General features: G+C 42.1%; 1 protein-coding gene across 3 annotated transcripts; it reads right to left on the reverse strand.

Moving 5' to 3' along the window:
* Positions 1-447: 447 nt before the first annotated feature.
* Positions 448-4,282, reverse strand: COX20 (cytochrome c oxidase assembly factor COX20). 3 transcript variants are annotated; one of them, XM_085219606.1, is made up of 4 exons: positions 4,005-4,190; positions 1,926-2,040; positions 1,710-1,773; positions 448-1,171 (listed from the first exon to the last, which is right to left on the reverse strand). In XM_085219606.1, the coding sequence occupies exons 1-4, from the start codon at positions 4,035-4,037 to the stop codon at positions 1,030-1,032; spliced, it is 354 nt and encodes a 117-aa protein (XP_085075732.1). In that variant the 5' UTR covers positions 4,038-4,190; the 3' UTR covers positions 448-1,029. The 3 variants fall into 3 exon arrangements, with proteins under 3 accessions (XP_085075732.1, XP_031408251.2, XP_085075731.1); XM_031552391.2 differs by lacking the exon at positions 4,005-4,190 and adding an exon at positions 2,922-3,228; XM_085219605.1 differs by lacking the exon at positions 1,926-2,040 and having other exon boundaries at positions 1,710-1,769; positions 4,005-4,282.
* Between the last annotated feature and the right edge of the window lie 8,070 nt (positions 4,283-12,352).

Below are 12,352 nucleotides of genomic sequence, written 5' to 3' on the forward strand. Positions count from 1 at the left end.
CTGCTGCTTACAGCTGGACATCCCCACCCCCACCAACCTGAGTCACAAACTCTCTCAAACTAAGTCCAGGGTAGAGAGAAAGGACTGTTTTTGCTCAATTAGACCAGAAATGCTTATAACGTAATATACTATAAGTCATTTTGTGAAAACCCTAAATACACTCTTCATTATATAGTCAGAAGCATGTAAACAAAGGCATACTACACCATCATTCATATTCTTGTCAGTATTCAATTAGAGCTAACACTATTTTCAAATAAGACAAATAAGATATTTTCTATGAAAGTATATGTCTATATTTCTTTTAACTGAAGATTTATGGTGATGTATACTAATAGTGTGCCTTTTTAGATGAACCATCACCACTTATAAATCACATCAATTGTTGTTCTACCAATTGTAACAAAATGTCTTAAAAATCTTCTTCAGTGAAGTTACATAAGTATGTGAAATTCCTCCTGAAGTGTTTTTATTCTTAATTTTGCACAGATGGAACAAAGATGGAAACTCAACTTCACAGCCTCTATAAATTTTTTGAAGTTACAGAAGCTACCAATATCTTCCACTTTGCACAAGCAAAGCACTCACCTACTGCTTAAGTATTCTCATTTTCCAAATGCTACACTTAGCAGCAGCACTGCAAGATGCATTTACTCAGAACAGCTAATGAAAATATCTTGCATTTAAACGAGATGAAATTGCAATTTTGCTTAAAGCAGCCCCCAAATGTTGTCATTAATTCTGAGACTGTGCAATACAGCATCAATTGCCAAATGTTTAACAAGTCAAAAACAAGGAGGTCATTGCTAACTGTGTACATAGTCACATATATACATACATGAAACAAAGAAAGGCTTATATACAGATTTAACAGATTCACTCTGAATTTCTTACTTAAATCTTCTAGGAAAACCAGCATGATTTATCAGTTTCAGTTATCTGACATACTTACAGGGCACACTGCCATTTTTGGACCACCTTCTCTTAATGCTGTGTTACACCACCTATACAGATTCCCCTATAGTAGGACTACGAATTGCTTCTTTCATTGCCAGTTTGTTTTTTTTCTGGATCAAAAGAACTGCCTTCAAATAACATTTTGTTTCTCATTCCTTCTTTAAGCATTCTTTGCCGAATCTTCTGTTGGGCTAAATTGTACCTGCAGTAAAACCTAGAAAGAGAGACAAAAATAAAAGGAGTGAATCCCATTTTCTGTGTATGACATTATCAAATCAGTGTTATTCAGCCAGCTGAAAAGTTGAAACCATACACAATGTTAGCAGACTTCATCATAAAATAACGCTTAAAGAAAATACCAAAGTACCTGATGTTTCTTTAAGGCAAACATTACTCAGCCATTGAGAAGGAGAACATACAATATACAATTCCAATGGAAAACTCTCAGTTTTACAATTTGGACCTTAACCTCACGAACATTTAGTATGCTGCCTTTATGATCAGGACAGAAGAAAAATAAATAGTTGTTTTTTGTTTGTTTTCCTTAGTATACAGAAATAAGAATTCAAAGACACTGATTTTTTTTTTTCCCCCCCTTTAAAAAAAAAAAAATCTGGGGAAGAAAAAAGAGGATAGTTTGCTAGGTAGGTTATTTTTGGTGTTTCAAAAACAGTGGGTAAGGTCACACAAGGATTGCATTGTACAAAGCAGCTAACAAAGGTCTGCCAAAATTCAAGGAGCATTTTACATACCAGTATCCTAACATTGTGCAAATAAAGCCACCGACTGCAAAGTCACAAGATCTTCTAACTCTACCTGAAACAAAGACAAAAATGCTCAAAAAATTAGAGAAATAGCTTGGGTGACTTCCCATTATTCATAAAGTCTAACAGAAAAAATGAATGAATTTATCTTCATGAATCAACACATGGGAAGATACAGAAGGTGTACTTAGTAGAAGTACTTACTAGTTGCTAAAAAGTGTCCAAGACCCACAACTAAAGATCCCAGAGAGCCATACAGCACTGATTCTCGCGCACATGGGACATTTTTAACATCAAGAAATCCTAGGAGTTTGAAGGACTACATGGAAAAAAAAAAAAAAAAGCACAAATAAATATTTCAATGAAAAAAATGACTTTGATAAACTTCTACCATGCCAATTTCACACTAAAACTGACTCATCTTAGCAGTCAACAATAAACACTGGAGGATTCCTTGCTTCCAAGGACCTATTTATATTTGAACAAAAACAATTTATATTTGAGCAAAAGGTGAACATGCACCGCTCCATCAAGAATTGTTAGGAAAGAGTTAGCAATTGATTTATCATTTGCTCATTTTGTACATAATTTTGTATAAGCCTAGTGATCTATCATTCCTATTGAAGATTATAAAGGAACTACTTCATTTCTTCCTTTATATTCCCTCCCTTAGAAAGGGAAGGGATAAAACCCATAGGAACCCAGTTCTTTTGTCCAAAACCAACCTACATCAGGTAGACAGGTAAGGTCACAACCAACCAGGTAAGGTTATGCTGTGTCATTTTAATAACTGAAAAAGTAAATGTGTTTAAAAGTAAATTTAAAAAAAATGAAAGAAATTACTGGAAAAAATGCAGATACCAGAGAATCTTATACTGAACAAAGAATAAAAACATCATTCTTATCCTAATCCTATGTATAGCCACAGGCTGTTCAGGTAAATTCCTCTGTATACCACACATGGGTTCTTAAATGAACCTACTGGTAAAAATAACTCAAATTAAGCCATACACTCTTTCCAATTATAACCTACACTGGCTTTTATACGCCAATTTTCTATTTAACCTTCAAATGGCAATTACATGTGGCATTCATAAACACAACTGTGAAGTGACAAATCCGTTTTTAATTTCACAGATGCCTACACTGGCTTCAGCACATTCCAAGTCTCCTAATTTGAATACAACTTGTATCTCTCACCTGATAGACATCCTCACGTGTGCACACAACCTGGAATGGGAAACTACCTCTATACAGGCCTCCAAGCAACACGGTCAGAACGAAGGTACGTGAACAGGTTGCCCAAAGAGGTTGCAGATGCCTTCTCCCTGGAAGCATGCAAGGCCAGGCCGGATGGGGCTCTGAGCAACCTGCTCTGGTGCAACTTATAGCAAGGGGATTGGGACTAGATCATCTCAAGGGTCCCTTCCAACCCAAACCATTCTATGATTCTATTAACTAGAATAAATCTGCTCTTCTTTCTTCTCATTTGTCTGTTAGATTTTGAAGATGAAATGCTGCAAAAAACCACGTGGGAAGGGCTGGCAGCTCTGGAAGGAGGTCAGCATCAGTGTGACACAGCGTGGCTGTGCAAACAAGGACACAGGCATGTTCTAGCAGCTGGATTTGTGGGCGGGTAAGGGAATCCCCACCAGTAACTGTGCCTGTGTCCTCTGTGGACAACCATCGAGCCGTTCAACATAACCCCTGCGTGCAAGTGAGACAGAAGGGATTTGGTCTATATCGGTTTAATCTACTAATGAATAATTTCAAGCACTCCCTTATGGAAGAAGTCATCCGATACAGTGCTGTTGTTGGCTAGGAAGGTACGTGCTACATCTGCTGCATGAGGCACCCTTTTAAAATAGTCCTTCACCTGTTGCCCTACTAAAATCCGCTGCAGCTCCAGCCACTGGTAACTGCTGCGGACACAAGAGCTCGAGCAGCATGGCAGCTTCACCCAAAAGGAAAGGCCCGGCAGAAGAGCAGCCAAAAAAAAAAAAAAAAAAAAAAACAAAAAAAAACAAAAAACAAAAAAAAAACAAAAAAACAACAACCAACCAACCAAAAAAAAAAATCCCCCCAAAACTACGCAGTCCTTCCCGACCCGGTTCGATTCAGCCTCCCGCTCTGCCCTGATCCCCGCTCTGATCACGGCGCAGTGACCGCTCTCCACGTCCCGCTCAACAACCGCTTCCTCAGCACTCAGACCCCGGGCACGCCTCAGCCGAGAGCCGGCAGCGGAGCGGAGCGAGGCGAGGAACACCCGCCGCTTTCCATTACCTTCTCCGGCTCAGAGTCGCCCTCGCCCGCCATGCTGCGACAGCGCCGCGTCGGCCGCGCACCACCGAGAGCGGGCTGGGGCTGCGTAGAGGAGGCACGAGGAGCGGCCGCTCTAGCCGCCGCGTCTCTATGGTGCCCGCGCGGGGAGCGGGGGCGGGCGAGAGCGCCGGCGCCATTTTAGGTCTAGCGCTGAGATTCCAGCAAAATCCTTTGTTCGGTGAAATGGGTCACGGAGCAGGGGGCGCGCGCGCGCGCTCGCATCTAGAGGGCGGGGGCACGCGGGCGCGCAGCGGGAAGGGAGCGAGCGCGGCGCTGGCGTCCGGCCCGACCTTTCCTATGGCGCACCTCCGCCCGGTGCGGCCGGCGGCTGATTCCCCCACGCCCCGTCACGTCCCCGCCACGCGCAGGACAGCCCGTTCTCGCTGCTAGCGCTGCTAGAGTTTCCTGGCGCGGCCCCGCCGCTGACCTAAGCTGCTACCCGAGCTGTGCTGTTTGGCGGTGCCGCATCACCGCCCACCCTGCCGCCCTTAGCGGGCCGCTCGCTTTTTGTTGGTGTTTGGGACGGGAGGAGCGCAGACACAGCCCTTAGCGGTCCTGCGCCAACTCCCTTCTGCCCTCGGTCCTTTATGCAGAGGGAGAGTGACGCGGCTCCTCGTGCCTCCCCCTGCCTTTGCTGTACCATAAATCCTCGAGTAGAGGCCCCCCGCTGTCCCGCGGCCGAAGGAGCAGGGCAGGGCTGAGGAATGAGAGGAAACGTGGCGACTCCGGAGCGCCCAGGGGGAGAAGGAGGTGCACCAGGCTGCCTGTACCTCTGCCATAGCCGGCAGCTGGGGCGGGCTGAGGGTGCCGGTCAGGGCAGTAACGCAGTGCTGGAGGGCATCGGGAAATGGTAGATTGAGGAGGACGGGGATGAATTGTTCCAGTAAGTGCTTTTGAAAGAGGCCTCGTTTGGCTCATTTACAACTAATTCACACGTGTAATGACACAATAGGGGTAAATCAAGTTGGCCTACTAGAAATAATGCCTCACACGTATAATTTTACTTGCAGTAAGATCTGAAAAGGTAAATTGTAGAATTGTAGAGTCATAGGATGGTTTGGGTTCGAAACCAACACCCTGCCATGGGCATCCCAACACCCTGCCATGGGCAGGGCAGCCCCCCACAGTTCAGGCTGCCCAGGGCCTCATCCAACCTGGCCTCGAGTGCCTCAGCACCTACAGCTAGCTGTTCCATCAGCTCTCTGCCCTCTGAGTAAACAACTTCTACCTAACATCTAGCCTAAATCTCCCCTCAAATGGCTTTGAGCCATTCCCCCATTGTCCTATCACTTACTACCTGTGTAAAAAGTTGATTTCTCTCCTATTTATAAACTCCTTAAAGTACTGGAAGGCCACAGTAAGGTCTCCCTGGAGCCTTCATATTTTTCAGGCTGAACAAGACCATCTCTCAGCCTATAAAGAGAGGTGCTCCAGCCCTCTGATCATCTCTGTGGCCCTCCTCTGGGCTAGCTCCAACAGCTCCAAATCTTAGTGTATCAGCAAACAGGTACTGATACAGGTCCCTACCTCCTAAGTAGTGAACCACCCCCTAGGTTCAGTTTAGGGCTTTTTATATCTCAGCTATGAAGTAAAACAAGGATGAAAGATGTGAAATACTGCTCTTTCATTTAAAATAAATAGTGTGTTTTGAAATACATTATTTTCCGCAGTAGACTTAGATATCTTCAGATCTTTTATAAAATTTTTGTATGTAATTTGTTCTTTATGTTGAATAGAATGGTCTTTTGCACTCAGTGGAATTTAAGTTTATTTGAGCATTATGTTTTCAGGATTCTGAAAACAATGTCCTTCCACGCAGAATGAATTTTTATATATCACTAGTAGAAAAGTGCTGTTCTACATTTGCGTAGACTGCTTGAAACCTTTGATTTATAGATCAGAAACAGGTCTCAATCCTTCCCACTGGTCCCAAATCCATAATTGTTTTATTATCTTTATAGCCATGAGATCATGCTCAGAATTCATGGAACGAACAGATCCAATACATCTACAGTTTTAAAAAGATGAGTAAATCTCGCCGGAACGGTGAGTTGTTAATATCTTTTTATCCTTAATGTAATTTATATATGTACAAACGTAGGATATTTGTAGACTTTCCTTGATGAGGGTATAGTGGTCACCCTCAGCAAGTTTGCTGATGATACAAATTTGGGAGGATTGGCTGACACACCTGAAGGCTGTGCTGCCATTCAGCGAGACCTGGACAGGCTGGGGAGCTGGGCAGTAAGAAACCGGATGAGGTTCAACAAAAGCAAGTGTAGGGTCTTACACCTAGGGAGGAATAATTGCATGCACCAATACAGGCTGGGGGATGAGCTGCTGGAGAGGAGCTCTGCAGAGAGGGACCTGGGCGTCCTGGTGGACGACAGGTTGGCCATGAGCCAGCAGTGTGCCCTCGTGGCCAAAAAGGCCAATGGCATTCTGGGGTGCATTAAGAAGAGCGTGTCCAGCAGGTCGAGGGAGGTGATCCTCCCCCTCTACTCTGCCCTGGTAAGGCCTCATCTGGAGTACTGTGTCCAGTTCTGGGCTCCCCAGTACAAAAAAGACAGGGATCTCTTGGAAGGAGTCCAGCGGAGGGCCACAAAGATGGTGAAGGGCCTGGAGCATCTCCCCTATGAAGAAAGGCTAAGTGAACTGGGTCTGTTTAGCCTTGAGAGAAGACGACTGAAAGGGGACCTGATCCAGGTTTATAAATATCTGAGGTGTGGCGGCCATAGCAGTGAGGCCAGTCTCTTTTCAGTGGTACGTGGAGACAGGACGAGGGGAAACGGACATAAGCTGCAGCACAGGAAGTTTCGCACGAATGTGCGTAAGAACTTCTTCACGGTGAGGGTGACGGAGCACTGGAACAGGCTGCCCAGGGAAGTTGTGGAGTCTCCTTCTCTGGAGATATTCAAGTCTCGCCTGGACGCCTACCTGTGCGACCTGGTGTAGGGAATCTGCTTTGGCAGGGGGGTTGGTCTCGATGATCTCTAGAGGTCCCTTCCAACCCCTACAATTCTGTGATTCTGTGATATTTACTATAATAAATTGTGGAAAACGAAATAATTGGCATAACCTCTTCTTGGAAGTTGTAGTATATGTTTTTATCTTAGTTGGTTTAAGAAACACCATATAATTGCATTTTATTACACAGCTACAAGCACTGAAGAATACAGTAAGAATTCACATGAGTATGCTAATGCATCTGAAATTAACAGGGCTACAGCATTGAAGGCACTGCTTTTATTGCTGATAACTTGGCCTGGACTGCATAAGTTAATATTTTGAAGGAGATGAATGAAAGAATCTGATTTTTTGGCTTTAAAACAGAAAATTGGATTTGGAATGAATGTGCTATAGACTAGAGTACACAAATAGAACATGCTCTGTCTGATAGTCAAGAGCGAGCAGAGAAGAAGATATATATCTCTTTTCCTAACAACATACCTTACACTTAAATACCCACTGGCAATAAAATTCAAGCACTTTGCTCTCCCTTTGGTGCTTTGTCTTTGCTCTGCCATACTGCTGCATATCATAGCTTTGCTTCTTCTGTTTTAGAAGTCATCCTACGATTTGTAACTGTTGTCCTTTGTGGAATTACAAGTAGACAGAGGGCTGCTTGGCATTGCTTGAGATCAGTGAGGATGTGTGAAATGGAGCCTCCTTAGCTTGAAAGTGGAGGGGCTGCTGATGTGACACTTAGAAACAGCATCACATGTGTGGTTCACTTTCCTTCCTCATCTGTTTTGACCTGACAACTCAGGGTGTGTGGTGAAGCAGGACACCTTAAGGAGGGCAGTGTTTCAGACCTGCCTCTTTTCTTCTTTTCTCCTGACTTGTTTTAGAGACTGGAAGAAGGAGCTTCTTTTCTCATCCTGGGTTCATATAAAAGTAAATCATTCTTAAAATAAGATTTATTCTAGTGAGTGAGTCTGCTAGTTGATAAAATTGGATGTTAAAATTATATTTTTACTAGACCATCAATATTTTTTGTTACAATTTCAGTCAATTCTGATGAATTCAAAGTATCCAAAGTATGAAGAACTTTATTACTGTTTTGAGCAGTTTATATTGTTGTGTCTGGGGTAAATGTGAAATGAGTCTAGCTTGACTCAGTATTACCAGACCAATACTTGGCAAAGCACGCAGCATTATTTACTTGCAGTGACAACAAATGAGCGTGCGCAGGCATGCAGTAGTTGCATTTGTGAGGGTACGGGAAATGTGAAAGCTGATGAAATATGCCCTCTACCTTGCCAAAATGATCTGCTGCAAGGGCAGCACTGAGCTTCTCCTAAACACTTGGTGCCGCTGACCCAGCAGAGGCACATCCCAGAGTATCTGCCCTTGTACCCTGCAAGTGAGTCCTACAGGGAGGGAGGCAGAGAAGAGCATTGGCATACCAGCCTTCCTCCACTGGTAGCAACAGTATTCCATTTCTGGAAGCCATGCATAATGCATGCATTTGGAATTGCAGCTATGGTTTTCTTTCCTTAAAGACATGGCTGATATGGAAAGATACTTTTCCTTAAGGGCATTATTCTTTGATGGAAACTGCCTATGCATGCTGAATTTTATCCGTAATAGCATGCTGACTAACACTCACTCTTAGAAATTTGAGCTTTTCCTACATTTATGCAACCTTTATTTTTGTTAGTTGATCAAAAATTCATAGCATAGCTTGGGAGTGGTTTGGATCAGTTTTAGTGGTTTGGGTTGGTCTTTGGCAACCATCCTGGTTCTGGCCCATTACCCCTCACCTCTGCACATGAAGACCAGGCCACACAAGACTCTTGTCATTTCAGTGGTGGCAAAATGGCCACCACTTACTGCATATAGAACAGTGGACAAAAGGTACTCCTGTCATACAGTGCAACCAGGCATCTGGCTTGTTGACTTCTTCCATGCTTATTTCCTTCATCATGCCGAGTGCTTTCTTGAAGGGTCAGAACCTACTTAGTCTCGTCACCACTGGTCACGAGGGGAAGCACACATTTGCTCTTTTGAGAGCAGTGCAGATTTAGCTTGAGTGCTTGAAGTTGTTCTGTCACAGGTGTTGTTAGGTAGCAGGTCAGCATGCCTTGAAACAAATTTTGATGATATCCTACATTTTATCTGGACATTTTATCTGTCTTTATGGTCAACTTGGAGCTTCTTAAACGCAAGTCAGGCAGTTGCCTATGGTGTCCAGGTGCCAATTCATAAGCCATGAAAGCAACAGGTACTACATTGCCAAAAGTCAGGAAGAGTGTGGTTATTCCACTCATGTCTCCAGTTTTCATGAGGGTGTTTTGTCCTTCAGGAAGAGGTCATCATATTATGGGATGCGGGTGTGTAGGAATTTTGGTATTGTATTTTGGTAGTTCTGTGGTGGTGTTTGCTATGATGGTTGTAGAGATACCATCCAGGAGGTTATGTCAGAGTAACCACACCTGTGGGAGCAGAGTTGAGGGGAATTGGGCAATCACAGAGCACGTGTGTAGGCTACTTATGCTGCCAAGGCAGTCAGGCACAACACTGTAATTAAATAAAACAAATTACCTTTTTTTTTTTTTTTCATTTTCCCCAGCATTAGTGCTCATGAAAATTTTCAGCTGCAAGACAGTTTTATTCTGAACTGGCTTTGCTGATGTTTTCTGTAGGATAACTTTGCCTAAGTTATTTCTAGCTACCCATACAACTGATCTTTTTAGCCACAATATGTAAGAGTTGTTAGTTCAACACACTCCTCCTAATGCCAAGAAAATGAGGACAGGCTTCTATGGCTTTATTTCTTCCACCAAATCTTTAAATCTGTTTATCTTATGCAAACACATGATTCAAAAAGAATGAGGACTTCTATTAAAAAAAAAAAAGGGCTTATATAAAACCTTAATAACTATAATTTCAGTTAAACTGCTGAAGGTAGAGTTACATTTAGAATTTCCTGACTTCTTAGTAGCAACTGGATTTGAGGATGTATCTGACTGAAAAAAGAACTGACGTTTTCCTAATTAATCGACATCTTTTATGTGATGAAACTGTCTCCTATTTTGTCTATAAAGCATTCCTTGAATGTATTAGTGGTAAATAGAAAGACACTAAGCTTTCTTATACATTATTATAATCCACTCCAAGCAGATAATGATAATATTTCATGGGGGGTTTTGGTCCATTGTTTTTTTAAGTTGCAACTTTCTAACGTGTAGAATGTGTTTTCTGAAATTGAAGTTGTGGAGATGTCTGTTACTTCTGAGACAAATCTGAATAATACTGAGCTAGTGATCGTAGGGTTATAGAAACAGGAGTGTGGAAGGGAGCCTGGAAGATTTGCTCATCCATTCCTTTCACCCAGAGCTACTTTAGTTATGCTACCTCTTTCTTGTCTGTCTTGAGGTGTTTAAGTGTTCCATAGAGAGGGATCCTCTCAGCTTCCATTGACAATCAGTTTTCTAACTGTAATCAGATTGAAATTAGACAAGTGATTAAATTATTAGATAGGTACTCTAATAGGCTGTAGATTACTCATCCCAATTACAGATCAATTTGCTGAAAATGAATTATTATTTTATAAATCTGCCTTATTTTGGTCATGACTTTTTGGCACGTGGGTTTTTTGTATATTAAATTTCTACAAGTGAAATCACAGTCTTTTTCATTAAAAGCTGTATTTTGCTATGGTTCTAAACCTATGAACATTCTATATTCAGGTCCCACAGATCAGAGTGTTGCCACTTGTATTTCTGCCAAAGATTCCCAGAAGCATTCTAATTTTATCAGAATAGAGTGGTTGTCCGGAGGTTTCCCTCATGAGCAGTGTGAGGGAGGGGAGATTATTATGAACTCTAAGCCTCGTGTTCTATGTCATAGGAATGTGTCGGGTTTAATCTTTATTAATTCATTGGGGAATAAAGAAAACTAGATCTAATAAGATATTTCTATAATTGCTTCTTTTGGGATGTGATTTCTGAAAATTCTTAACAAGCTGAAGAGCCAGTAAGAAATTTATTTGGAAATAAGCTACTTAAAAATTACTGCAAAATTCAGAGAGAAAAAAAAAAAAAGTAATCTATTGAGGGCTACTAAGTACTCAGGTGCCCTCTCAGGCTTAAGAATTCCCTCATCTGGAGGTTGCAAGGGTATTGTGAAGAAGTATTACTGTGTGTTTCTCCTGTCCTTATGCTTTTCCCTGTATATCCAGCACCGGCTAAAGTAGCTTTTTTATTAGCATTGCTCTTTACTTTTAGCTGAGATTAATTCTCAGGGAAGGGGAAGAATGTTCTTACTGCATTAATATGCTAAGATCTTTGCAACTGGTTCATTTTTAACACAAGCAGCACTAGAATATAATGGTATCACTGAAGTGAAGGGTAAGAGAGGAGTGAAGTAGTGTCCAAGAGCTGCTGTGCTGCTGTGTTCTGCGTGCAGTGTGCTGTTAAAGTAGGTATATCACTACCACTGTACAGGGAAAGAGGAGCAGAGTTTCTGAGGAGCAGAGTATATCAAAGTAGACACTCGAACAACTGGGAAAGATATCCAGAAATGATGCAGTGTATAAATAGAAAGAAAAATAAGTGATGTGTCAGGTACATGTCATTGTATCTCCATCCATCCATCCAAGAGTTTTTGGTTCTAGAGTAAGTTTCACTGACTTTTCCCCGCCTTGCTTGGTGACACGAGTGTCCTCTTGCAGCCTGCCAGATGCCAAGTGCTTTGTTCCATTGGAACTAACAGGGTGTACTCTTAAGACAGCTGCATCCAAGAGATCCTGAGTGAAGAGGAGTTGTCTTGGGCCGCATATCAAATATATGTATAGTCAGTGTATGTAAGTAACAAAACTTTTTTATTTTTTAATAAACCATAAAAAAAAGAGAGCAATGAAAACAGAAAACTGGTGGGATATTTGACTTTTTTTTTTTTCTTTTTCTTCTGTGAAACTAATACAGCAGCCTGGTTCAGTGGCAATGGCTGCAATTCTTAGTGAGTTCTAAAGGTGTGCAGCAGAGATGTTTGATGAAATTTTACTCATCCTGTGCTTCATCCTTGAAAAGAATTGTTCACAAATGCATGTACTGCCTGAAAGCAATGACAGGAATAAGGTGTGGTTGTGAAGTGAGGGATATCTTTCTCTTATGAAAGTTTAGTAGAGCAAAGTGATCACATTTTTCTGAGTTGAATATCTCCATGCATTTGCAACCCTGTGAGCCATTTTTTCTCTTTGTGTTCTGGCACAAATTTTCATTTTGATTCCATAAATGATTTGGTTCATGTTGCAGGTCATAAAATCTTTTTAGCATTTTACCCTGACTAAGACACCTTACTTC

This window comes from Meleagris gallopavo, chromosome 2, assembly GCF_905368555.1.
Source record: "Meleagris gallopavo chromosome 2, MGAL_WU_HG_1.1, whole genome shotgun sequence".
NCBI lineage: Eukaryota > Metazoa > Chordata > Aves > Galliformes > Phasianidae > Meleagris > Meleagris gallopavo.

What these genes read in the sequence shown, in the direction of transcription:
- COX20 (XM_031552391.2), bottom strand. Translation starts at nt 3,059, where the DNA reads ATGCTTCCAGGGAGAAGGCATCTGCAACCTCTTTGGGCAACCTGTTCA. An exon ending in CACGTGAGGATGTCTATCAG is followed by an intron (nt 2,041 to 2,921) that starts GTGAGAGATACA and finishes TTTTCCATGTAG; the next exon opens with TCCTTCAAACTCCTAGGATT. An exon ending in TGGACACTTTTTAGCAACTA is followed by an intron (nt 1,774 to 1,925) that starts GTAAGTACTTCT and finishes TCTTTGTTTCAG; the next exon opens with GTAGAGTTAGAAGATCTTGT.